Below are 27,998 nucleotides of genomic sequence, written 5' to 3'. Positions count from 1 at the left end.
TCGGGATCACAGATCTTCCTGTTTTTGCTCATTTGAAGGGAGTTTATTTTTGTTGTACAAGCAATTCTTGACTTGCAACCTGTTCTGACCGAGGCTTCCCGAGAACATGAAACAAACTCCTTGTCCTGGTGAACTAATTGTCTCCTGCAAACTCCACTCCCCTTTCGTTCCTCTTTTATTTCCTCTGGGAGGGGCCATTCATCATCCACCTGTGGCCTTAGTAACAAGTCGACCCCTGTTCTTTAGCTGTTCCCCTTCGTCTGGCAACTCTGCGCATGCGCACACTGGGAACAGGCTCCAGCTGTTCATCTGCCTCACTGATGTCTGACTCTGAAGGCAGCTGATAACTGTCAGACAGGTCTGGCCCCCTCTCTGCCTCCGACACAGAGCCCCCATCAGAGCCTTCCCCAGACTCCAGGACTGGCCCATCTTCCTCCCTAACCTCCTCACTGTCCAAATCTGCTGCCAGCTCCATTGGCCACTGGCAGGCCACAACACAACTGTTCGTTTAGTGACTGAAGTTACTACGGTACTTTAAAAAAAATTACTTACGACTATTGCAGCATTTCCTGTGGTCACATGATCAAAATTTGAGTGTTTGGTAACTGGTTCATATTTATGATGGTTGCAGTGTCTCGGGGTCATGTGATCCCCTTCTGACAAGCAAATCCAATGGGATTTTCCAGATTCACTTAGCAACCATATTACTAACTTAATAATTGTGGCAAGCTAGGGTCTAAAATGAGGCAAAACTCACTTAGTCTTGCCTAGCAACAGAAATTTTGGGCTCAGTTACACATAGTCCTCGACTTACAACCACAGCTGAGACCAACATCTATGCTGCTAAGTGAGAAATTTGTTGTCAGTTTTGCCCCATTTTACGTCTTTTCTTGCCACCATTGTTAAGTGATTCACTGTGGCTGTTAAACTAGAAGCCTGGTTGTTAAGGGAGTCTGGATTCCCCATTGACTGTGCTTGTCAGAAGGTCGCAAAAGGTGATCACGTGACCCCGGGACACTGCAACCGTCATAAATATGAGTCAGTTGTCAAGCGTCTGAATTTTGATCACATGACCACGGGGATGCTGCATAGGTTGTAAAAAAGAGTTTTTTTAAAAACAAAAGGGGACCGACAGATGGACTTCAACTCCCAGAATCCCCCAGCCAGCCAAGAGTTGAACTCCACCTATCTTAAAGTGGCCAAGGTTGAGAAACATTGACATGTTACATTCAACTCCACCATGACACAGGCTCATCTTTATTGTCAGGGCCCCACGCTAGATGACAAAACTTCTTTTTTAATATCCTACAAAAGGCCAAGCGGAATCAGGACAAGTCAAATTCCAGGAGTTGGGGTTTTTTTGGGGGGGGGGGGGCGGAGAGAGAATAATGACACATTTACATTTTTAATGACCTCGAATTGCGATTGTATACCATAAAAGCCCAGATATCATTTTATAGCGTTTGTTTTTAAGTACTTTTCTCCAATGCTCAACAGCAATGTTTTAGGAGTTAGGAAACCATAAAACCTTACTAGAGAGGCTTAAAGCTGAATTAGAAGTCAAAGGGTGTTCAAATATCTGGGAAAATATTTTGACTGAAGTAAGAAATTGAAAAGCATAGGAGATGCTCTAGATCAGAGATGCTGTAGGCCACGGCTGAATCTCCCAAGTGGAAGGACGCCACTGCCGCGGTTAAAGGGACCGCTCCCTTTAAGGGAAAAGAACAAAATCCGGTTTGCACTTCTGAGGGCTGAATTCTCCTCAGAAAAGAGGAGTACCAGGATCCCTATAGTGTATCTTAAAGATTTCAAACCCTGGCCAATCTCCTCAACATTTGCCCAGTCAGCATTATCCACCTTTAGTTATATGGGACTTTGAAACATTAACATCAGCTCTGAGCTACCTGATTTAATTTCTCAACCTCCGGCATGTTTAAGATGTGTGGACTTCAAGTCCACACATCTTAAACGTGCCGGAAGTGGAGAAAGACTGGTTAATTTTTAAGCTTTATCCATAGTCATGATTTAGGTTAGGATGATCCTTCTTTGCACTTCTTCCCATTATCCAAGAATTGGATAATGCATTTAATTTATCCAGAAGATCTATCTGCATTCAATTCTATCCACCAGAAACTGGGACCCTTGCTGCCTATTGGGCTGTCTCCTTTCAAACGTGCTACAAAACTCCCAAGGGGCCTTCTTTTCTCAACGATGCGCGTGACGCATCCAATGGTTGCTTTGTTCTCTGGAGAAACACGCATCCTCAATAAACTTCCTTCAAGCTTTGGAACCTGTTGCTGTGTTATTTCTCCACGTTATTAACATAGAACCGCTACATGAAAAGACAATTCCCAAGCCTTTCCGATCACTGTTCATTCGTTGATGACACTGAGCAGATGGAACAGCGAGCCCAACCTTCCAAGTGTGATTAAGTGTGATTTTTGCAGATAATTCCCTTGGACAGGTTTATCCAGTGCCTTCTGGTGTGTGTTTGTGCGTGTGTATGTTTGTGTGTGTGTGTGTGAGAGAGAGAGAGAGAGAGCAACACACACATATAGTTACACACACATACCGACTGACACAGAGAGAAAGACACAAAAATATACACAGAGACACACAGGCACAGAGAGAGAGAGAGAAAGAGAGGAAGAGAGACAAAGAGACACACTGAGATAGACAGAGAGACAGACATACACACACACACACACATACACACAGGTAGACAAATAAAGAGACAGACACACACAGACAGACACACAGTGAAACAGGAAGAGAGACACAGAGAGACACAGAGAGAGACAGAGAGAAAGAAAGAGAGAGAGAGAGAGAGAGAGAGAGAGAGACAGAGACAGAGACACAAAGAGAGAGGAAGATTTAACAAGGATATGATCCAGATCACAAAAAGTGATGGTGGCACACGAAGCCATTTCTAAGGGCAGCTGATTTTTCTGCCTTGATTTTCGGCCATTTTTCGCCCTCCAGGAGGCTTCCCTGAAGGCTTTCCAGAGGCTTTCTAGGAGCCTGAGGAGGGCGAAAAATGGCCCAACATGCAAACCGGAGGTTTGGGAACGGATTTCCAGTTTCCACGCTGTTTTTCACCCTCCGGAGGCTTCAGGGAAGCCTCCCAAAGCCTCCAGAGGGAGAAAAACAGCCCAACCGGCAACCCGGAAGTCCATTCCCAAACTTCTGGTTTGAATGTAGGGCAGTTTTTCGCCCTCCCCAGACTTCTATAAAGCTGGAGAGGGCGCAACGGAAGTTGGAAAATAGGCCGTTTCTGGACTCCAGAGGGCTCCCGGGGCGGAAAGGGGGGTGCAGGGGAGGCCATTGTTGCCCTCCGCAGGCTCCATGAAAGCCACGCACAGGGCAGCAGGGCTGGGGTGGGGGTGTCATGCACATGTGGATGCACAGCACGGGGGGGGGATTAGATTATGGGGATGTGCATGCGAGCGAGTGTGATAGAACGTGCACGCATTTTTTGGCACCTGAGGCGAAAAAGCTTCGCCATCACTATACAATACAGCAGAGGTGGGGAACTATGGCCCTTTTATGACTTGTGGACTTCAACTCCCAGAATTCCTGAGCCAGCCACGAGCCATTAAAAGGGCCATCGTTCCCCACCTCTGCTTTAGAGCATAGCATACTACCCACTACAGGTGGTCCTCAACAATTCGTTTAGTGATAGTTCAAACTTACGACGACAGTTGACTTATGGTCACTTTTCCCATCCACTTTTGACCCTTTTGTTCACATCACCAGGAGGAGGCTGCCGTGGTCATTAAGTGTGAAAAAGGGCTGTTGTAACTCTGAATGATCACTGAGGCAACTCTTGTGCTGAGGTGGCGCAGTGGTTAGAGTGCAGCACTGCAGGTCACTTCAGCTGACTGCAGTTCTGCAATTCGGCTGTTCAAATCGGCTGTTCAAAGAGCAGTGGAACAGCTTGCCTTCAGAAATTGTGGGTGCTCCATCACTAGAGTTTTTAAGAAGAGACTGGTAGGGTCTCCTTCTTGAGCAGGGATTTGGACCAGAAGACCCCCAAGGTCCCCTCCAGCTGACTGACTGACTGACTGATTGAATGAAAGGGGCTTAGCGATAACACACAAGAAAATAACATATCCACAATAGCATTTGTTCAAGGAACACAGCCTTTGTCTAACCGAAATAAATCAACCACTGTCTTTGTGGTGCCTCCCTTATTTTAGTGCAGGGACGTCGTAGCCAGGCGATCATCAGGAGTCAACACTGATTTGGGCCCAAACGTAAAAAAGAGGGGAAAAAATAGAATGGATTAAAGCTGTGATGGCTAAGCTTTTTCTCCTCACATGCCAAAAGCACGCGCACAACAGCGCATGCACGCGTGCCCATACCCATAATACAATGTGTCCTCCCCCCCCATGCATGCACATAAGCCCCGTGTTCCTGACACCCCCATGCATGCGCCCCCGTACTCTCCCCGCCCCCCTGCGCATGCCCGCGTGTCTCCTGCATGTGCGGCAGAGACCTGAAAATCAGCTAACTGGCGGGAGGTGCACACGCATGCACAGTGGAGCTGAGCTGGGCGACGGCTCACGTGCCCGCAGGGAGGTTCCATAGGTTCGCCATCACAGGATTAAAGCTTAGTAAGCCTAAAATAGAAGCTCCACAGATGGCGACATACAGTTGTTCTGTTGTGTTTGTGGACTCCCCCACCCCCCCAGTTGAATGTTCCGTTTCTGTTGGAATTTCTGTTTTAAACAGAAATCCCAAGATTCTATTCAAAGGGAGATGATGGTGGGATATTGCAGTAAAAGTGTCACCCTACACTTATTTTTCTTCTTCAATCACCTGTTCTTCATCTTGGGGGCGCTGATGGTTGGGATCGGGACCTGGATTTTGGTTGACCAAAAGGCCTTCATTCCCATCCTGCAGAACTCGTCTCCCACGTTCAAAACTGGGATCTACGTCTTCATCGGAGCCGGTGCCATCACCATGGTGCTTGGCTACCTGGGATGCTTAGGGGCCTTCTTTGGCATCCGGTGCACCCTTGGCCTCTACATCGCCTGCCTGTTGCTCATCCTCTCGGCCCAGATGACCGCTGGCCTGATGATCTGCTTCCAACAGAGCTCGCTGAAAGCCAGGATACCCGAGGTGGTGATTGATCTCCTCCAGACATATGACTCTTCCAACGATACAAACCAGGCCCTCGCAGCCGCTTGGGACTTTGTTCAAATCAAGTTTGCGTGCTGTGGCTGGACCGGACCCGAAGACTGGCAACTCAACAAAATCCTTTGGGCAGGCAAAATGCGCTACTATCCATGTTCTTGCAGCAACCACACAGAGGATGCCTACATGGGGACAGGTTTCTGTGCTCTGGAGCCCTATTCGGATACAACCAACGTGACCGACTGGCCCGTGAAGAAGCAGGGGTGCCGGATGGCTGTGCTGAGCTGGTTGCAGAGAAATTTCAACCTCTTTCTTGGGGTCTGCACAGGAGTGGCCATCACAGAGCTGCTGGGGATAGGGCTCTCTATCCACCTCTTCAAAAACAAAACATGCCTATACTAAAGATGACAACGCCGCCTGGAGCTTGGATGCGATCCAGGAGGAAAGAGGGAACTGGGTTCTTTGTTCCAGACGATGCTTGGCAGTCCCTGCTAGAGCTTTAGCCTAACAACTCTTCCTCTACTTATCTTGCTCCTTCCAGAAATGAATGCAAATGTTCTGAATGGCCGGGCTTTTAGAGTTTTATTCACCACCACAATAAGATTCAGGATGCTCCATATACCCCTTCCGCTGGGTTCGTACCCTCTTCCTTCTGTGCAATTTGGATAAAGTTGGGAGATTAGACTTGTGGATTTCTTCCACAAATATTCCTACCTGAGGCTGGTTCATTCCTTCTTACATTTTTCAGACCCCGCTGTTGAGGCTGACTTCCTCAATTCCAAGGGAAAAATCTCTTCCATCTGGAATTGTATCACTTGCTTTGTTTCTCCAACGTTTGAAAAATAAAGTTCTATCGGCTGTACAATTTTCTTTCCCTTCCTGTTTGGTGCTTGGGATGTCCATCAGGTCAAAGGTCAGGTGAGCTTCAAAGGAGGACTCGGGATCACAGATCTTTCTGTTTTTTGCTCATTTGAAGGGAGTTTATTTTTGTTGTACAGGCAATTCTTGACTTGCAACCTGTTCTGACCGAGACTTCCCGAGAACATGGAACAAACTCCTTGTCCTGGTGAACTAATTGTATCCTGCAAACTCTACTCCCCTTTCGCTCCTCTTTTATTTCCTCTGGGAGGGGCCATTCATCATCCACCTGTGGCCTTAGTAACAAGTCGACCCCTGTTCTTTACCTGTTCCCCTTCGTCTGGCAACTCTGCGCATGCGCACACTGGGAACAGGCTCCAGCTGTTCATCTGCCTCACTGATGTCTGACTCTGAAGGCAGCTGATAACTGGCATACAGCTCTGGCCCCCTCTCTGCCTCTGACACAGAGCCCTCATCAGAGCCTTCCCCAGACTCCAGGACTGGCCCATCTTCCTCCCTAACCTCCTCACTGTCCAAATCTGCTGCCAGCTCCATTGGCCACTGGCAGGCCACAACACAACTGTTCGAGGCAAAACTCACTTAGTCTTGCCTAGCAACAGAAATTTTGGGCTCAGTTACATATAGTCCTCGACTTACAACCACAGTTGAGACCAATATCTATGCTGCTAAGTGAGAAATTTGTTAAGTCAGTTTTGCCCCATTTTACGTCTTTTCTTGCCACCATTGTTAAGTGATTCACTGTGGCTGTTAAACTAGAAGCCTGGTTGTTAAGGGAGTCTGGATTCCCCATTGACTGTGCTTGTCAGAAGGTCGCAAAAGGTGATCACGTGACCCCGGGACACTGCAACCGTCATAAATATGAGTCAGTTGTCAAGCGTCTGAATTTTGATCACATGACCACGGGGATGCTGCATGGGTTGTAAAAAAGAGAGTTTTTTTTTAAAAAAGTGGACCGACAGATGGACTTCAACTCCCAGAATCCCCCAGCCAGCCAAGAGTTGAACTCCACCTATCTTAAAGTGGCCAAGGTTGAGAAACATTGACATGTTACATTCAACTCCACCATGACACAGGCTCATCTTTATTGTCAGGGCCCCACGCTAGATGACAAAACTTCTTTTTTAATATCCTACAAAAGGCCAAGCGGAATCAGGACAAGTCAAATTCCAGGAGTTGGGGTTTTTTTTGGGGGGGGGGGAGAATAATGACACATTTACATTTTTAATGACCTCGAATTGCGATTATATACCATAAAAGCCCAGATATCATTTTATAGCGTTTGTTTTTAAGTACTTTTCTCCAATGCTCAACAGCAATGTTTTAGGAATTAGGAAACCATAAAACCTTACTAGAGAGGCTTAAAGCTGAATTAGAAGCTCAAAGGGTGTTCAAATATCTGGGAAAATATTTTGACTGAAGTAAGAAATTGAAAAGCATAGGAGATGCTCTAGATCAGAGGTGGGCAATGATGGCCCCTTTATGACCTGTGGACTTCAACTCCCAGAGTTCCTTAGCCAACATGAGGAATGATGGCCCCTTGTGGACTTCAACTCCCAGAGTTCCTTTGCCAATATGAGGAATAATGGCCCCTTTATGACCTGTGGACTTCAACTCCCAGAGTTCCTTTGCCAACATGAGGAATGATGGTCCCTTTATGACCTGTGGACTTCAACTCCCAGAGTTCCTTTGCCAACATGAGGAATAATGGCCCCTTTATGACCTGTGGACTTCAACTCCCAGAGTTCCTTTGCCAACATGAGGAATGATGGTCCCTTTATGACCTGTGGACTTCAACTCCCAGAGTTCCTTTGCCAACATGAGGAATGATGGCCCCTTTATGACCTGTGGACTTCAACTCCCAGAGTTCCTTAGCCAACATGAGGAATGGTGGCCCCTTTATGACCTGTGGGCTTCAACTCCCAGAGTTCCTTAGCCAACATGAGGAATGATGGCCCCTTTATGACTTGTGGACTTCAACTCCCAGAATTCCTTAGCCAGCATGGGACCTGATGTCCACAAGTCATAAAAGGCCCATCGTTCCCCAACCCTGCTAGAACCATTCCTGAAGCCAACAGCCATACGGGCTTCCGCTCAAGTCTAAAGGATGGATCATAAAGACCAGACCTGGCTAGAGTGCCCTTGAGAGACAATGCTGTCATTGTCTAGGAGGGCTCTTCTATGGTTCAGACCCACCCGGAAACACAGCCAAGCTATTCTGTTTGGTTGCCGTGTTTCTTTCCTTTGACGCTGAAGGTTCTGAGTTCTGAAAAGAGGTTCTGTGAAAAAGCAACGATGTCGAAATGCTTCTTCAAATGCCTCAAGTGCTTGTTCTTCTTCTTCAATGTCCTTTTGTTTCTGGTGGGAGGTGCAATGTTCAGCATAGGCCTCTGGGTTTTGATCACCAAGAGCGCCTACGTTTCCCTCCTGCAGTCTGTTTTCGACTCCTTCCAAGGCCTGCTGTACATCTTCATCGCAGTGGGCGCTCTCGCCATGTTTCTCGGCTTATGGGGCAGCCTCGGACTCTACTTTGGAGTAAAATTCGCTCTGATCGCCTACATCCCGCTCCTGATCGTCATTGTCATCTTCCACTTTTTCCCTGGCTTGTTTATCAAACAGCAAAAGACGGAAGACAACCTCAACAAGAATGTCCTCAGCCTCATCCACAACTATAACCCAATGGACCAAGCCAACCAGCACAAAGAGATAGCTTTGGATTATGTCCAGGTCAAACTGGCTTGTTGTGGCTGGACCGGGCCGGAAAATTGGAAAAACAACACCTTTTTCCAGGAAAAAATGGGAACCTACCCATGTTCTTGCAGCGACCACCCAGCCAGCTTCCAACCGGCGCTGGGCGTCTGCCGGTTGAACACCGTTTCCCCTAAAACTGTGGCGAGGGACTGGCCCGTGAAAAAACAGGGATGCCGTACGCTTGTGCAAAAGTGGTTCAAGAAAGTGGCGGACGCCCTTTTCCTCGTGTCCTTCGTCGTGATCGCCTTCGAGATTCTGGGAATCGGTCTTGCGTTTTACATTTGCGCAGGACGGAACGTGTATGCTGCAGGCCACGGCTGAATCTCCCAAGTGGAAGGCCGCTGCCGCGGTTAAAGGGACCGCTCCCTTTAAGGGAAAATAACAAAATCCCTTTTTTCCAGGTTGTTTCCCTCAGGTTGTTAAAGAGACATCTTGGCCTGGCTGGTAGCGGATGCGTTGAACTCAAGCCAGTTTTGAGACTCCAGAGGTTCAAATGAAATCCCCAGTTTCTCTCACCCTTGAGCATTCTGGTTTGCACTTCTGAGGGCTGAATTCTCCTCAGAAAAGAGGAGTACCAGGATCCCTATAGCGTATCTTAAAGATTTCAAAACCTGGCTAATCTCCTCAACATTTGCCCAGTCAGCATTATCCACCTTTAGTTATATGAGACTTTGAAACATTAACATCAGCTCTGAGCTACCTGATCTAATTTCTCAACCTCCGGCATGTTTAAGATGTGTGGACTTCAACTCCCAGAATTCCCCAGCCAGCCATGCTGGCTGGGGAATTCTGGGAGTTGAAGTCCACACATCTTAAACGTGCCGGAAGTGGAGAAAGACTGGTTAATTTTTAAGCTTTATCCATAGTCATGATTTAGGTTAAGATGATCCTTCTTTGCACTTCTTCCCATTGTCCAAGAATTGGATAATGCATTTAATTTATCCAGAAGATCTATCTGCATTCAATTCTATCCACAAGAAACCGGGACCCTTGCTGCCTATTGGGCTGTCTCCTTTCAAACGTGCTACAAAACTCCCAAGGGGCCTTCTTTTCTCAACGATGCGCGTGACGCATCCAATGGTTGCTTTGTTCTCTGGAGAAACACGCATCCTCAATAAACTTCCTTCAAGCTTTGGAACCTGTTGCTGTGTTATTTCTCCACGTTGTTAACACAAAACCGCTACACGAAAAGACAATTCCCAAGCCTTTCCGATCACTGTTCATTCGTTGATGACACTGAGCAGATGGAACAGCGAGCCCAACCTTCCAAGTGTGATTAAGTGTGATTTTTGCAGATAATTCCCTTGGACAGGTTTACCCAGTGCCCTCTGGTGTGTGTTTGTGCGTGTGCATGTTTATGTGTGTGTGTGTGTGTGAGAGAGAGAGAGAGAGAGCTACACACACACATAACGACTGACTCAGAGAGAGACACACAGAGGGAGAGAGAGACACATATATACACAGACACACAGGCATATAGAGAGAGAGAAAGAGAGGAAGAGACAGAAAGATACACCGAGACAGACAGACAGACAGACACTCACACACACACACACAAACACACACACACAGAGGTAGACAAATAGAGAGATAGGCACACACAGACAGAGACAGACACACACATACACAGAGGTAGACAAATAGAGAGACAGGCACACAAAGACAGAGACACACACAGACACACAGTGAAACACATAGAGAGACACAGAGAGAGACAGAGAGAAAGAGGGAGAGAGAGGGAGGGAGAGAGACAGAGACACAGAGAGAGAGGAAGAGATTTAACAAGGATATGATCCAGATCACAAAAAGTGATAATATATCTCTATACTCGTGATGGCAAATCTATGGCTTGCGTGCCACAAGTGGCACACGGAGCCATTTCTAAGGGCAGCTGATTTTTCCGCCTTGATTTTCGGCCATTTTTCGCCCTCCAGGAGGCTTCCCTGAAGGCTTTCCAGAGGCTTTCTAGGAGCCTGAGGAGGGCGGAAAACGGCCCAACATGCAAACCGGAGGTTTGGGAACGGACTTCCAGTTTCCACGCTGTTTTTCACCCTCCGGAGGCTTCAGGGAAGCCTCCCAAAGCCTCCAGAGGGAGAAAAACAGCCCAACTGGCAACCCGGAAGTCCATTCCCAAACTTCTGGTTTGAATGTAGGGCAGTTTTTCGCCCTCCCCAGACTTCTAGAAAACCTCTGGAGCCTGGGGGGGGGGGGCAAAAAATGGACCTACTGGGCCCAACGGAAGTTGGAAAATAGGCCGTTTCCGGACTCCAGAGGGCTCCCGGGGGGGAAGGGGGGGTGCAGGGGAGGCAATTTTTGCCCTCTGCAGGCTCCATGAAAGCCACGCGCAGGGCAGCAGGGGTGGGGTGGGGGTGTCATGCACATGTGGATGCACAGCACGGGGGGGGGGGATTAGATTATGGGGATGTGCATGCGAGCGAGTGCGATAGAACGTGCACGCATTTTTTGGCACCTGAGGCGAAAAAGCTTCGCCATCACTATACGATACAGCAGAGGTGGGGAACTATGGCCCTTTTATGACTTGTGGACTTCAACTCCCAGAATTCCTGAGCCAGCCACGAGCCATTAAAAGGGCCATCGCTCCCCACCTCTGCTTTAGAGCAGTGTTTTTCAACCACTGTGCCGCGGCACACTAGTGTGCCGTGACATAGTGTAAGGTGTGCCGTGGGAAAAACACCCGCCGGGTGTTTTCAGCGGAGCTCTTCAAAACAAGACTTGTTGAATTCCGCAGGTTTTGAGGCCATTCACTTCCAAAAAACCCCACTGCTTCCCCCAATAAGCCCGCCGTTTCGGGAGCGCTGCAGATTGGTCTGCTTGACAACCCCAGCCGGGGATTCCGGGATCGCGTTCGCGGCACCACGCAAATGCCCGCTGACTTGCACCTGGCTCCTCCGGGCTTATTTCCCAGCAGAGAAATCAGGACAAGGAGATTGAACGCAAAGCAAGAGGAACGAAGCCAGCACCCCCGCTTTCCCAGCAATGTCTCCTCCTCCTCCCTGTTCCTGTCACCCTCCCGCAGGCAGATTTTGGCCCAGACAAGCCGATGGGGCTCTTCTCGTCCCGGGAAGGGAGGAAGGGGCAAGGTTCAAGAAAACTCGGGAAGGGGGAAATCGCAAAGCTGGAACGGGAGATCTTCCACGATGAACACGAGCCCAAAGGGGCAACTCCGCGCACGAGCCTCGCCCTGAACCCTGAAAGGCAGAAGACCGCAGGACTCCCATGCGCTCCCCCACCTCCAGCAAAAGCAGCGCAGACGCTGCTCTCTTCCCTGCACTGCCTCGGAAAGGGAGCCCAAGCCCCGCCGCCCCAAGCGCAGTTTCTCCCGCGATCACCCACCTCTGCCGCCTCTTCCCTGCCGCGCCTCAGGGAGCAGCTTTGCTCCCCCCCCCGTCAAATTCTCTGGACTCGCTCCTGTAGGATGGCTCTGAAGCTAAAGCACAGGCTATACTCATGCAAAACAGTTCCAAGATTTTGAATGCCCTCAATTGTTCCTCTCCCAATACTGTTCCTATACTTCAATGATGCTGTTGTTAGCTTTCAGTTTTGGAATAATGAGTGAGGAACTAGGTAATACCTACCTCATACCCTTGGATGGATGCTAGCATTCTAGGAAGTATAATCTCAAGAGAGTGGATTTTAAATTGATAAATTGATTTATACTTCACAAAAGACAATTGCAAATTGAGATAATTGTAAATTGAGAAGATATAGTCAATATAGGCACAGAGTTAAATATTTTTAACATTTTCTAATGGTGGTGTGCCTCGTGATTTTTTTTCGTGAAAAAGGTGTGCCTTTGCACAAAAAAGGTTGAAAAACACTGCTTTAGAGCATAGCATACTACCCACTAGAGGCAGTCCTCAACAATTCGTTTAGTGACAGTTCAAACTTATGACGACAGTTGACTTAGAGTCGCTTTTCCTACCCACTTTTGACCCTTTTGTTCACATCACCAGGAGGAGGCTGCCGTGGTCATTAAGTGTGAAAAAGGGCCGTTGTAACTCTGAATGATCACTGAGGCAACTCTTGTTAAGTCTACCCGTACTTTTCAATGGTCACAAAACAAATTGGTTGTATGTCAAGGACGTCTGGTCTGGGGCATTCAATTCTTTTCGTGGTTTCGCCCTCGCTGCGTGCTTCGTGAGGAAAGGGAGAAAACGAAGGAAGCACACGTGGATAATAAGAGAGTTGAAAGGAGAGAGAGAGAGAGAGATGATCCCCAGGAAAAAAGGGGGGAACCTCGGGAACTACCGTATTTTTCAGAGCAAAGGTGCACCTTTTTCCCTCAAAAGAGAGGGTGAAAACTGGGTGCGTCTTATACACTGAATACAGCATTTTTTTGTGTCCCGAAACCCTGCTCCCTTTGCCAAAATGGCTGTGCATAGCCTTTAAGAGGCTTTCGGAGTACTCCTGGGGTCTGGGGAGGGCAGAAATGAGTGAAAAATGGGCCGTTTTGGGTAGGTCTGGAGCGTGCAGAAACTTTTTTTTTTTTAAATTGCCTCTTCATAATCTTGGTGCGTCTTATAGACTGAAAAACACGGTAATTAAAACCAACTCTGATTAACAACGAGCCAGAGAACCGAAAGGAGATTACTTGCTGCTGCGTCTTTTCCTTCCTCGGCTGTTTCTTCCAGTTCTTGGACCTTGGCATCATCTGGATCTTCGGAACGCTCTTCTGCGTCCGTCCTGCCGTTCTCTCCGCAGGGTGTCCTGCCTGGCTCCCCATCTTGATCACTCTGCAACTCATCCCTGTCTGGAATCACTATTTAAAAAAAAAACACAGAAACTTCAGCCCCCAAATTGACCTTTGCCAAGAAAACCCCAAAAGTGCTTCCCTCCCCCCCACACAAAGAGGCAACTGGACTTATTTGGTTTTCCTTTTGAAGACGTTTCGCTTCTCATCCGAGAAGCTTCTTCAGTTCCGACTGGAGGGTGGGGAAGGGAAGGATTGATACTCTAGGACAGCTGGTCATTTGCATTCTCTTTAGAGAGCCGTTGAGGCCACTTGGTGGTTTATCCGTGTCCTCGGGGTCACCTGTGTGGTGCAAATGGGTGTGAAACTGCTCAAAAGACTGGAAATGTAGGCTGGAAAAACAACACGTCCCTGGTGATTGGAAAGGCCCAACAGAGACTTCATTTCCTTAGAGCCCTGCGAAAAAAATCAGGTGGAACAACGGGGGACGATCTCTTTCTATTTGCCCACCATAGAAAGTGTCCTCACATATTGTATTACAGTACGGTATGCTGGTTTAACAGCTGCGGACAGGAAGGCATTGCAGAGAGTGATCAATTCGGCACAAGAAACCATTGGTTGCCCTCTGACCCCTTGAGAGACCGCCTACTGCCTATTACCTCCACTAGACCGATAAGATCGCATAGATTAGGCCTCCTCCGAATTCCATCAGCCAGCCAGTGTAGACTGGCAACTACCCGGAGGAGAGCCTTCTCGGTGGCTGCTCCGACCCTCTGGAACGAACTCCCCGTGGAGATTCGGACCCTCACCACCCTCCAGTCCTTCCGCGCCGCCCTTAAAATCTGGCTGTCCCGGCTGGCCTGGGGTTAAGACTCTAACCCACACTCGAATTGTATGACTGTTGAGTTTTTAAATGATGTAGTGTCTTTATGTTGTAAATTGTTTGTCTTTCCCCTCCCCTTTTGAACTGTGAGCCGCCCTGAGTCCCCCCAGGGAAAAGGGCGGCATACAAATAAAGTGACTAAATGACTAAATGACCCCACTGGATGACATCGCCAGATCTCGCTGCTTTAGCAGAGTAAGGAAGATGCTCAGAGATGATTCACACCCTGGTCAGTGTCTCTTTGCACTTCTACCATCGGGCAGAAGAGATCGAAGCATAGCCAGCCGAACAAACAGGTTTAAAGATAGTTTCTATCCTTGGGCTGTGAGACTCTCAAAGACAACCACAATCACACGTGGAAACGAATGACTAGGGTTTTTTTTCCTTTTCCTAATTACTTGCATAGGGATTATTCTTTACGCTATTTATGTTGTTTGTATTTCTTGTCATGGATTGCCCCAGTGAGGCTAAAATCAATTTCGTTGCATACATGATGTACAATGACAATAAAGGCTATACTATACTATGATGTCATATTCCCTCCTCCCCCCCCCCTTTGAGGGAGGGTGTTCAATTTTAACATAGATGGTCTCTCTGACCCCTCTTTCAAACCAGTGGTCCTCTCTGCCCAAAATGTTGACTTGGCTGCCTTCAAGAGAGTGGCCTTTTGTCTTTTAAATGCAGATGGGCTGCTGAATCTTGTCCTGATGAGTTTTGTTCTCCTGTGTTTGCAAGGAGTATAAATCCTTCCATTCACCACCATCTAGTCAAAGCTGAAGAAGCTTCTCGGATGAGAAGTGAAACGTCTTCAAAAGAAAAACTGGAAAGTCCAGTTGGAAAAAAAAAAGCACCTTTGGGACAGCCATGTCCTGGATGACTGAGAATCTTCATAGACACTCTGGCAGGAAAGTTGAAAACAAAAATACAGCCCCTCCAATTACTGTATTTTTTGGAGTATAAGACACAGCAAAGTTTTGAAGAGGCAAGTTAAAAAAAGGTTTTGCACTCTGTAAACCTCCCAAAAATGGCCCGTTTTTCACAAAAACGGGCCTGGGTTGTTGTTTTTTTTGCCAAAAAAGGGGCATGGATAGCCTTTAGGAAGCTTATTGAGTGCTCCTGGGGGGTGGGGAGGCAAAATTGAGCAAAAAACAGCCCATCTTTTGCTCATTTCTGCCCTCCCCAGCCCCCAGGAGCTCTCTGAAAGCCTTCTACAGGCTCTGCACGGCCATTTTGGTGAAGGGGGAGGTGTTTCAGGAGGCCAAAAATGCTGTATTCAGTGTATAAGACGCGCCCATATTTTCAGCCTTCTTGAGGGAAAAAGGTGTGTCTTATACGCCGAAAAATACGGTAACCATCAAGCGCATCGTTAATATGAATACTGGGTCTCTCCGCATCTAGTCCACACCTTCCCAATTACTTCTCCCCATCCCGCCATCCCTACCTCAGCTCTGGGACTGAGGGAGGGGAGTCCCAACAGTAGAAAGGGGATTAGAAACTGGGTCTCTCCAATCCTAGCTGAACAGCTTCCCTATTGCCACATTCTGGACCAGAGAGGGATTTTAGGCTCAACTGTGTCATAGGTCAAGGACTATCTGTACTGGTCAACTAGATGGAGACTGCAACTAGCAATATTTGTGGAATGAGACTTCATTCCAGAAGCCACAGGAAAGCAAATCATGGCTCGATGCAATGGGGGAACCTGGTTTCAGAGCAGAACATCTAAAGTGCTCCTTTTTCGTGTCTCCCTTCCTCCCAGACCATGTTGTGGCTCGCCAGCGGCCCTGCGGAGACTCAGACAGTGAGCAGGTTGGGGAGGAACATGGGCCAGTCCTGGAGCCTGGGGAAGGCTCTCATGAATGCTCTGCGTCGGAGGCAGAGGTGGCTGACTGATAGTTATCGGCTGCCTTCGTAGTCGGACATCAGTGGGGCAGAAGAACAGCTGGAGCCTGTTCCCGATGTGCCCATGCGCAGAGCTGCCAGGAGAAGGGAACAGCTAAGGAACAAGGGTTGACTCAGGAGTAAAGGCACAAGTGGACGGTGAATGGCCCCTCCCATAGGGAATAAAGAGGAGCAAAAGGGGAGGGGAGTTTGCAGGAGACAATTAGTTCATTTAATTAGTGTGAAGATTTCTTCGTGACTCTCGGGGACTCCTTGCCAAGTATTTTCTTGCACAGCGTTGCGTTTGGAAGGTGTCGGCCCTGGCAGCTCTCCAAGCCTGATAAGGTCTGTGGTTGTAAATTCACCCTTGAAAGACTGTTTGCCGGGATTTTGCTGGATGTGAATGAGAGGAATTCACGTGAGCTTAATAAAAAGGGGTTTTGTCGGGACAAGGAGTCTGCTTCGAGACTTTGTGAAGCCTGGGTGAGAATAGACCCCAACATTTCCAATAGGTACCCACTTTCAATCACGGCAACCTCAGAGGACACGATCTTCTTGGAAGCGTCTTCCTTTTCAATGGTCTCTTTTGCCGTCCTGTCTTCTAGAAGACAAAATGGAAACAATTGTCACAGGAGGGGAAAAAAACCAGTAGTAAGACAGGTCCGTCTCCCTGCAGTGATATAGATAACTCGTTCTGAACTGTCTTACAGGGAGGCAGAGATGGTTTAAAGAATGTACAGGCAGTTCTCCACTTCCGACCGCAATTGGGCCTCAAATATGTTGCTAAGTGAGACAGCTGTTAAGTGAACTTGGTCCCATTTTATGATCTTTTTGTCTCAGTTGTTAAGAGAACTACAACTGTTAAGTTAGCATCTCTGTTCTTCGGTGAATCTGGTTTCCCGATTGACTTCGCTCGTCAAAAGCTCACAAAAAGTGATTGCGTTACTCTGGGACTCTGCAACCGTCATAAATATGAGTCAGTTGGCAAGCACCTGAATTTTGATCACATGACCGTGGGGATGCCACAGTGGTCGTAAGTGTGAAAAATGGTCATGTCACTTTTTTTCAGTGACGACGTATCATCGAACAGTCACTATATGAACTGTCGTAAGTTGAGGACTAGCTGCATTCTTTATTACACAAGATTGTTTATGAAGGCCAGGAGAGTCCAACAGCAAAAGTACCAAAGTATAGGTTATCTACAACTTGTAAGTATAATCGAATGCGGAATTAAGAATTGTAAGGAAAAACGGAACGTTTGAACACCTGGCCAAATGAAGTATTTATATTATTCGAGTTGTGTCGATTGTTAAGCGGATCACGATGTAACTCCACCTGAGTTGATGATCTTTAGGTTATTAAGTGAATGCCACGGTTCTTAAGTGACTCATTGTATCCAATGGGCATTCTTTGCCAGAAATTGAAGGTAAACAGCAGCTTCTGTCAAGGGAGGGAGTCAAGCTATTCTCCAAAGCACCTGAGGGCAGGACATGAAGCAATGGGTGGAAACTAATCAAGGAGAGAAGCAACTTAGAATTAAGGAGAAATTTCCTAACATAACTATTAAGCAGTGGAACAACTTGCCTCCAGAAATTGTAAATGCTCCAACACTGGAAATTTGTAAGAAGATGTTGGATAGCCATTTGTCTGAAGTGGTGTAAAGTTTCCTGCCTAAGCAGGGGGTTGGACTAGAAGACCTCCAAGGTCCCTTCCAACTCTATTCTATTAAAAACAAACCATTGCAAATTGTGATCATGTGACCACAGGACAACGCAAATAGCTGCAAATGGAGGCCAGTTGTCAAGCCTCCAAAATGTGATCACGTGATCATGGGTGTGGGGGTACTACCTCTATCATTAAAAGATTTAAGAGGGGGGGAAAACAGCCTCAGAGATAAAATACAGTAAGTTGACATATATGACATAAAACTTTAAAAAGCTTTCTTACTGATTTGTAAATAAATGCTTTGTTTTTATCATCCTAGTTAAATGTTTCCCTACGGCTGGGGTGATTTTAGAATTTTTATCTCAGTTGTTTTACATCTTCAGATACAACTCTTTCGAGCCTCAGTTTTAAAATAGGACAGATTATAATCGGCTGAAAACTTCTGTAGAAATCACAAAGCAGTAAAAAACAATTCCCCCAGTTTCTAAGTCAATACTATCACCAGGAATATCTTTGACAAATGGGAATATTTTCAGCTTTACTCTTTAACAGGGGTCAGCAACTCTGGAGTGACATGTGGCCCTTTCATCCTTCTGCTGCGGCTCCCTGTTGCTCAAAATATGTGTCACGCCTGCCAATGTGCGACACCCACTGGCACACAATTTATTGAGCGTTTCGACCCCCGGTAGACCAACTGTTGTGGCCCAACAGGAGCCATTGGAGCAGCCACCAGACTCCGACAGCGAGGGGCCCTATGAGTTGGCTCTGGAGGATGTGGAGGACCCTGGACAGGATTCAGACTCCGAGCAGGGCGCAGAAAGACTGGTTGGCCACCAGGAGGCACCTGAGCCTTGGACCAGTGGGGAGGAGACAAGGGAGAGTGAGCCGGACGCCAGCAGTTAGTTGTTCCTGGATGCACGCCATCGAAGAGCTACTAGGTGTCAGGAACAATTACACAATTACAGGAGATAATTGCGCTCAGCTGGTGGTCATTAGGCTCCTCTCCAGACTATAAAAAGACTGCTTGTGCATATGCCCCTCTTGCAGAAGTCAACACAGGAACAAATGTCGGAGAACATTGTTATGAGCTTGGCAGGCTGGATTGCTGCCAAGCCTTATCTGTGTTTATTGCTGCCCAAGTTTGTCTGTGCCGGTTTGCTGCCAAGTACCTGTCTGTCTGTTAATTAAATGCCATAACTGATCTTTGGCTCGGAGTGTGCTTTGGTGTGGAACAAGGGGGGTCAGAACAGCCATCCATGGATAAATCCAAGAAAAGAAAAGTTTCAGAAGAAATAGAATATTTAATTCAACTAGATAGGCTAATTTTGTGGCCGCTCAAGAAATAAGTCAGGCACGGGAAAGATTTTGTGGCTCACTGTGCTTTCTTTTCTGTGGAAACAGGTCCAAATGGCTCTTTGGGTGTTTAAAGTTGCCGACCCCCTGCTCTATAACATATCAGATGGCAGCACATTTGACGTAACTAATGGTTAACCCCCCCCCTTACATGCTGATCAGGAGATCCTCGACTTACGACTTCAATTGAGCCCAATATTGGTGTTGCTAAGCAAAACATTTGTTCGGTGAATTTTGCTCCATTGTACGACCTTTCTTGCTACCGTTGTTAAGTGAATCACTGCAGCTGTTAAATTAGTATCACAGATGTTACATGAATCTGGCTTCCCCACTGATTTTTGTTTAAAAAAAGGTCACAAATGGGGATCATGTGACCCCTCCCCCCGGGATGCTGTAAAACCGTCATAAATATGAAACAATGGCCAAGCATTCAAATTTTGACTCTGGGGATGCAGCAACAGGGAAAAAGGTGAAAAATGGTCACTTTTTCAGTGTCATAACTTTAAGCAGTCACTAAATGAGCTCTTGTAAGTCGTGACATTATTTTTGTTTTCTTAAGAAACAAAAAAGTACTTTTTAGTAATGACAGCGCAGCTGAGGTACTCGGCACCTCACACAGGACTAGGGGATTAAGAAAGCAGTTGTCGAACTAGGAGGTGTGGAAAAAGGAAGGGAAGGGGATGAGAAATTGGGTTCTCTGCAGTGACACCTGCAGGGAAGGTCAAAAAAATTCAGCTGCTGGAATGGAGAAGGTTAGGTTTATTGGTTTGTATGCCGCCCACTCCCGAAGGACTCTGGGTGGCTCACAATAAAAGGGGGGGAATAAATAAGAAGATGGATTGACTACATTCAAAATAAATATTGGACTAAGAAATTTCAATTAGCTTATGAATGAATGAGCAAGGAATGTTATAATTTATTTAAATTTAGCTTAATAAAAGGGGAGTTAAAGTACAAGAGGGAGGCAGGATGTTATAGTTAGTTAGCTTATGTTAGTGTATGATTGTTAAATGTTTATACCCTGTATTTTGCTCTGGGAAGTTGCGGGGGAGGGAGGGCTGGCGGTGGGGAAGGGTTGGGGTGGAGGGAGGGAAGGGGAAATATTTGTAAAATTTATTAAAACTTTTCAATAAAAAAAGAAAAAAATAAAAGAAAAAAAATTCAACATGGTGGTCATAACGGAGGAATCCATGAAGCAGGAGAAAAAAGGAAGAGATCTTTGACCGCACGGCCACCATTTTGAATTTCCTGAACTCCCCTCCAAAGAGGCCACTGTAGTCAGCAGCAGGAAATGTGAGAAGTCCTCACCTGAAAAAGGAGCTTTTCTCTCTTTTCTCGTGATTTTCCTGAACTTTTCCATCTGCTGGCTTTCCGACGGAGCTTCCTTTGACGCTGGGAAATTAGAGGTTTGCCCTTTGAGCAGCCGATTCACCTGGACCAGACGTAAAAGGGAGAATTAAGAGAAATGGAGGGTGAATCGAACGGTAGAGAAAAGAGGGCGACTTTCACAGAGAATTGCAAGAACGGTTATGTCGGGGGGGAGGGGGGGAAAGGCTTGTTGAAAGTCCATAACACTGGTAGTCCCTGACTTACGACCCCAACTGAGCCCAAAATTTACATTCCTAAGTGAGGCAGTTGTTCGGTGAGTTTTGCCCTATTTTACAACCTTCCGTGTTACAATCGTTGCAATTGTTAGTAACAAAGTTCGTTAAGGGAATCGGGCTTCCCCGTTGACTTTGCTTGTCAGAAGGTCGCAGCAAACAGTCATATATATGAACCGGTTGCCAAGCATCCAAATTTCGATCATGTGACCATGCAATGGTCATAATAATGAAAAATTGGTCATACGTCTCTCTTTTCAACATCCTTGTGTGTCCGAACGGTTACTAAATGAACTGTTGTTCACTGTTGAAGCAGTGGGTAGAAACTAATCAAGGAGAGAAGCAACTTAAAACTGAAGAGAAACTTCCTAACAGTTAGAACAATTAATCAGTGGAACAGCTTGCCTCCAGAAGTTGTGAATGCGCCAACACTGGAAGTCTTTAAGAAGATGTTAGATAGCCATTTGTCTGAAACGGTATAGGGTTTCCTGCCTAGGCAGGGGGTTGGACTAGAAGACCTCCAAGGTCCCTTCCAACTCTGTTATTCTATTCTATTCTGTTAAGTCAAGAAGGACAATGTAGATGGACTGAGGCCATCAACAGAGGGGATGGAGAAGACATCCTCTATCTCCAGTTTACAACACAGTCCTTTCAACAGTTCCAAAAAGACTCCACACCCCTTTGCACCACTCAGGTGACCCTGAAGACACAAGATATACCTCCAAGCGGCCTCAAGGACTCTCTAAAGAGAATGCAAATGGTCAGCTGTCTGCAAGGAGCACAAATCCTTCCCTTCCCCACCATCCAGTCAGAGCTGAAGAAGCTTCTTGGATGAGAAGCGAAACGTCTTCAAAGAAAAACCGGAAAGTCCAGTTGCCTCCTGGGGAAAAAAAGCACCTTTGGGACACTCATCACTTGCACGTCTGTGCCCCATGGTGAACACTCACCTCCCCCCATGGCTGGTTCTCTAGAAAATCCTCTGCCAGAGAGATAGCCTGGTTGCAGGTTGAGGGCCCCTGTTCCTTGACGCTCTCCTGCATCTCCTGAGGCAGGAGGGCCAGGAACTGCTCCAAGATCACCAGCTCCAGGATCTGCAGCTTCGTGTATCTCCCGGGTTTCAACCACTGGTGGCAGAGATGCCAGAGATGCCTACAAACTTTACGGGGCCCTTCATTCTCCTGGTAGCGGAAGTCACGGAAACGCCGGCGTTCCGACTCAGAGTTGATCAGCGGCTCCTCCTGGGCGTTTTGCCTGGTTCTGTCCCGGCACTCTCGCCAAGGCCTGGTCTGGAGCATGGGAGAGCTTCCTGTGGCTGATTTCGCTAGGTCTTGCTCCTGGATGGATGCCAGCGGAGGGTCCGGGGCTAAAAGGACCAAAAGGAGATCATCAAGGATTAACTTTAACCAAAAATAAATAAATAAATCACAAGACCCATCACCAGACGTGACCCATACCTGACCCATCAGAAGATGCTCACCTGATGTAGCCCACCCCTGACCCATCCCCAGTGGTGGGTTGCAGGAGGTATGCGCCGGTACAGGCGTACCGGCGCCTGCCCAGAGCCCTGGGTACCGTTCTGGTACGGTGCTCCGGAGGGCCCACCCGTCCGAGCTCTTTATCTGTATTTGAGCTCTTCAGCGCTTCCGTGCACGGAGCACACGGCGCCTATGCGATACTCCGCCAAACAGCTGAAGCGTTGTGGAGGCTCGCGGGGGCGTCGCAAGAGGTAAGGATGCATGCATGCACTGTGCATGTTCATGTGGTGGACACTGGGCCCCGTTGCAACCATACCGGTTGCAATGGAATCCGGAACCCACCATTGCCCATTACAGACCCATCACAAAACCTGACGAGGGTTTGGGAGGCCTGCACTTTACAGGCCTCCCAAACCCTCTGCACGGCCATTTTGGTGAAGGGGGCGGGGTTTTGGGAGGCCAAAAATGCTGTATTCAGTTTATAAGACGCACCCAGATTTTCACCTCTTTTTTGGGGGGGGAAAGGTGTGTCTTATGCTCCAAAAAATAAGTGTATATACAGATAGTCTTCGACTTACAACTGTTTGTTTAGTGATCGCTAGAAGTGACCTTACACCTTACAACTCTTGAAGCATCCCCCGGGGTCAGGTGATTTACATTTGGAGGCTTCACCACCAACTCATATGTATGACGGTTGCAATGTCCTGGAGTCACACGATCCCCTTTCACGACCTTCTGACAATAAAGTCAGTGAAGAAACCAGATTCGCTTAACAACCGTCTTACTAATTTACCAACTGCAGTGATTCACTTAACAAATGTGCCCCCCCCCCCAAAAAAAGAGTTGTAAAATGAGGCACATTCTGGGCTCAATTGCGGTTGTAAGTCAAGGACTACTTGTACCGTGTGAGCTCCCCAAAACACGACATTTGTGTGGAGGCCGCACTCTCCTCCTGAACTCAAGGACGCATTTCCCGCGCACCCACTTTGCTGCCACACAAACTGAACCAAAGGGCACCCCTGGCTCACCTGGGCTGGCGGGAAGAGAGTAGGAATGCTCCAGACCCACCACGCTACTCCCGGGCAAGGGCGCGTTGGCACTACTTTCCACTTTTAACAGATTCCTCGGTGGAGGGTCGGGGGGCTTACGGCGGAGAAGCGGCCGCCTTCTTTTAGCGCCCTGTGGAAGAGAACAAGATAAACTTGGGGAAGGTATCCGGCAAATCCAGCTGGCTGTGTGACACAGCTTCCAATGAGAGGCTTTTAGGGTTCACTGACAGAAACAGAAACAGATCCCATGTTATGGATAACATAGAATAACAGAGTTGGAAGGGACCTTGGAGGTTTTCTAGTCCAACCCCTTGCTTAGGCAGGAAACCCTACATCACTTCAGACAAATGGCTATCCAACATCTTCTTAAAGACTTCCAGTGTTGGGGCATTCCCAACTTCTGGAGGCAAGTTGTTCCACTGATTAATTGTTCTAACTGTCAGGAAATTTCTCCTCAGTTCTAAGTTGCTTCACTCCTTGATTAGTTTCCACCTATTGCTTCTTGCCTTGCCTTGCCTTGTGGTGCTTTGAAAAATAGATTGGCCCAATGGTGGGATTCAATTTTTTTTACTACCGGTTCTGTGGGCATTGTTAGGAATATAATCTAATAGTTGGGTTGGCAATATATAAATCATATAGCAATGCTGTACCTGTTTCTTTAAATCATACTGTAAAATGTGATTGGTTGCTGTTTGCCTCAATCGGCCATAAGAGGGAGCCAGAACGACTGTTAGCTCTCTGTTTTCGTTAGATGCTGGGCTGATCTGATCTGAGTGCTGTGAGCTATTGTAAGTTTTGCAACTGCTAGCAAACTTTGAGTTTATTTATTTATTTATTTATTTGTTTGTTTGTTTATCTTGTATGCCGCCCACTCCTGAAGGACTCCGGGCGGCTCACAATAGACAAGGGAAGGGGATAAATAGACAAATGGACAAACAATAATTTAAAATACACAACATTCACAGTTTCCGTGGGGCTGGATGTTTCACAAGCCCCCCGGCCTGCTGGAGCAGCCAGGACTTGGTGGCTTTGCGGAAGGCCGGGAGGGTAGTAAGGGTCCGGATCTCCACGGGGAGGTCATTCCAGAGGGCTGGAGCTGCAACAGAGAAGGCTCTCCCCCGGGGAGTCGCCAGCCGACATTGGCTGGCGGATGGAATCCGGAGGAGACCTAACCTGTGAGATCTAATCGGTCTATGGGAGGTAATCGGCAGGAGGCAGTTCTGAACTGATTATATGACACTGGACTATGTTATTTGGATTATCCCTTAACTGAAAGACATTGGTGACTGACTGTCTTATCCGTGATGACTTGGACTGTTTGATGGACTCTGATACCTCTATTTCCATGAAAGTAAAAGCCTATTTAAACTGCAGTGTCTCTGCATGCTGGTTTTTGTGTTCTCCAACAACACTCTCACAACACTTCTCTGAACGTACTCGCTCTCCCAACGAGGAGCTTTACCTAACAGGCATGGCTTGGTGGGTGTGGCAGGGGAAGGATACTGCAAAATCCCCATTCCCTCCCGATCAGCTGGGACTCAGGAGGCAGAATAGATGGGGGCCAGTCAGAGGTGGTATTTACCGCTTCTCCAAACTACTCAGAATTTCCGCTACCGGTTCTCCAGAACTGGTCAGGACCTGCTGAGTACCACGTCTGGATTGGACCCTTCTTTTTTGTGGCAGCCCCTCAAACAATGGAACACTGCTATCATGTCTTCCCTGCTCCTCCTTTTCATCAAACTAGACACACCCAGTTCCTGCAACCGTTCTCTATATGTTTCAGCCTCCAGTCCCCTCATCATCTTTGTTGGAAGACAATCATTTTTGGAAGACAAGGAGTAAAACAACTGATGGTTACTTTCAATAATGGGAGGGGAGAGAACCAGTCCCACCGCCGGTACCTTTACCTTCCTCTGTCGCTCAGGTATATTAAAAACCGTCGGAATCGCTTCTGGCTTGAGGTATCGCCGACCGGAAGCCACATTTTCTAGGTAATCGGCCTCGCAAAAATGTTCTGAGCAGAGCACATGGTGACGTGTGGGAGTGAAATTCTTCCGCCGAATGTTCCAGACCCATTTTTTTAAGACGTCTTTTTTTCCAAGAGGAAACCTACAGGCAAATAACAACACAACAGGCATAATAGCAATAACGCTTAAGACTTATTATACAGCTTTGTAGTGCTTTACAGCCCTGTCTGAATGGTTTACAAGAGTTGGTCCAACCATTTGAGGCCTTATTTTACCGACCTCGGAAGGATGGAAGGATGAGTCAACCTTGAGCCCAATCAGGATCGAATTGTTGGCAGTCGGCAGAATTAGCCTGCAGTACTGTATTCTAACCACTGCGGCACCATGGCTCTTAATGATGAAGAGGATAACATTAATGATGTCATAATAATTTCACTAGTAACAACAAATAACAAGTTGTTGCTGGATGCTGCTTACTGCTGTGAAAGGATGTAGGAAAGACCTTGGGGGATGAAGAGACACTGTCTAGGGAACAAACAGATAAGAGGCAGCATAGCCCAAAACTGCATAACAGGTGGATAAAGGGCTCAGGAGGGGCCCGTGCTAAGGCTCTAAAGCAGATAGTGGGGGTTCCACCACAAAACCGCGCTCGACTAAAGCGCGCTCGACGAAATCGCGTAGCTGACGTCATCAACAGGGCGACAACAGCGCGGAGAAGCAGCACGCTGTAAACGCTAAACCTAAAATTAACCCCTAAACCTAAACCTAACCCCCCTAAACCTAATCTTAAACCTAAACCTAACCCTTAACCTAACCCTAAACCTAACCCTTAACCTAACCCTAAACCTAATCCTAACCCTTAACCTAACCCTAACCCTAACCCTAAAGCTAACCCTAAACCTAACCCTTACCTTAAGTTGAATCGGCTTGCTTTCAAAGCGCTATTTAAAGCGCCCTTTTTTCTCCGCGCTGGCTGTTGTTGCCCTGTTGATGATGTCAGCGACGCGGTTTAATCGGGCGCGGCTTAGTCGGGCGCGGTTTTGTCATGCCACGGATAGTGGGAGAGGTGTACTACCATATTTATCACGTATAAGACGCATCTTTCCATCCTAAAAGAGCGTGGAAATGTTGGTGCGTCTTATACAACAAATACAGCCATTTTGGGCCTCCCAAAGTCCTGTCCCATTTTTGCGAAAAACAAGCTGTTTTTCACAAAAACTGAGGCGTTTTTGCCTTCCCTCAGCCCTCTGCAGTACTCTGCAGGCTTCAGCAGAGGTAAGGCTGGGGTAAGGAAAAAGCACCCCTCGTTTTTGAGAAAAATGACCCGTTTTTTGCAAAAACGGCATTTTTGTCTCCCCCCAGCCCTGCTGAAGCCTGCAGAGTGCTGCTGGAGGCTGAGGGAAGGCAAAAACTTTTTTTTTCTTACCTCTTCAAAATCTTGGTGCGTCTTATACATCAGTGCATCTTATAGTCCAAAAAATAGGGTAAGTGGTACGGTTGGCCCTCATCTATATAAAACGGCTTTCCCCCTACAGCTTCTGCCTTGTTTAGCCGAAGCAAAATCTTAAGATTTCTTAAAGATATTTTTTTCCTCCCCTCCAAATACTTTTCCAAGTTTCCTATTTTTTACCCCCTTCAAGGGGTCTTCGATTCACAACTGCAATTGAGCCCAACATTTCCGTTGTTAAGGGAGTCAGTCGTTAAGTGAGTTTTGCCCCTTTTTTACGACATTTTTTTTGCCACAGTTGTTAAGTGAATTGCCAGAACCTGTACATGATAGCACAACGCTGCTACTACTATAACTAAAACTACGAGGACATAGCCTACATGTCCCTTGCCGCTGCCACTTAATGACTGGACATTAAAGAAGGCCTATCTATCTGTCTGTGGCTGGTTTCGTTCTGTGGATAACAACTACATGGCTGAAAGTCTATGGAGATTCTCAGTCATCCAGGTCATGTTAGGTTCCAAAGGTGCTTTTTTTTTTCAAGAGGCAACTGTACTTTCTGTTTTTTTTTCTTTGAAAACGTTTTGCTTCTCATCCAAGAAGCTTCCTCAGCTCTGACTGGACGGTGGGGACTGGATCCATCCTTCCATTCCCCACCATCCAGTCAGAGCTGAGGAAGCTTCTTGGATGAGAAGCAAAATGTCTTCAGGAAAAAAAACACCACCACAGAAAGTCCAGTTGCCTCTTGAAAAAAGCCCCTTCGTGACATCTACATGGCTGACTTCATCTAACGCCACACCCTCACCAGTCTGGCAGGACAAGCAGCTTGTACATAAACAGGCAACAAATGTCACCCTCTCTTACCCTGATGTTACCTAAGTCACCAAATATCATATCTCAAAACTTAAAATAGACACCTAACATCAAAAACCTCATCAAAAAAGCACGTTCTTTCTGCGCCAACTCAGGAAGCTCAAACTGCCCAAAGAGCTGGTGATTCTGTTCTTCAGAGGAATCATTGAGTCTCTCATGTGCATCTCCATAACTGTCTGGTTTGGCTCTGCAAAATTATGCATAGACCTACGTATATTATATGACACAGAGAAACAATACAGTCTAGTTTGGATGTATACATGTACATTGCAAGAGCCGAGGTGGCGCAGTGGTTAAATGCAGCACTGCAGGCTACTTCAGCCAACTGCA

The 27,998-nt window shown here is 47.2% G+C and overlaps 2 protein-coding genes across 3 annotated transcripts in view; one reads left to right on the top strand and one right to left on the bottom strand.

Annotated features, from left to right (window-relative positions):
* Positions 1 to 27,998, bottom strand: part of LOC116504524 (zinc finger protein 585A-like) — a 60,152-nt gene that overhangs the window by 31,257 nt on the left and 897 nt on the right. For both annotated transcript variants that reach the window (XM_032211570.1, XM_032211568.1), the window contains exons 3-8: positions 25,289 to 25,490; positions 23,361 to 23,511; positions 21,805 to 22,220; positions 20,565 to 20,688; positions 16,759 to 16,839; positions 13,379 to 13,546 (exon numbers count right to left, since the gene is read on the bottom strand). In XM_032211570.1, the coding sequence (XP_032067461.1) occupies positions 13,379 to 13,546; positions 16,759 to 16,839; positions 20,565 to 20,688; positions 21,805 to 22,220; positions 23,361 to 23,511; positions 25,289 to 25,490 (1,142 nt within the window). The remainder of the gene's footprint in view (positions 1 to 13,378; positions 13,547 to 16,758; positions 16,840 to 20,564; positions 20,689 to 21,804; positions 22,221 to 23,360; positions 23,512 to 25,288; positions 25,491 to 27,998) is intronic.
* On the top strand, positions 4,765 to 6,054 carry LOC116503811 (CD82 antigen-like). Its single transcript, XM_032210441.1, has one exon. It carries the CDS (start codon positions 4,765 to 4,767, stop codon positions 5,539 to 5,541), a length of 777 nt encoding a protein of 258 aa, XP_032066332.1. The 3' UTR covers positions 5,542 to 6,054.

Source organism: Thamnophis elegans, chromosome 2 (genome assembly GCF_009769535.1).
Source record: "Thamnophis elegans isolate rThaEle1 chromosome 2, rThaEle1.pri, whole genome shotgun sequence".
Taxonomy (NCBI): domain Eukaryota; kingdom Metazoa; phylum Chordata; class Lepidosauria; order Squamata; family Colubridae; genus Thamnophis; species Thamnophis elegans.
Note: the sequence above shows the minus strand (reverse complement) of the source record. Positions and strands in the feature narration are given on the sequence as shown.

Coding starts and splice junctions, on each gene's coding strand:
- LOC116503811 (XM_032210441.1), top strand. CDS start 4,765: ATGGTGGGATATTGCAGTAAAAGTGTCACCCTACACTTATTTTTCTTC.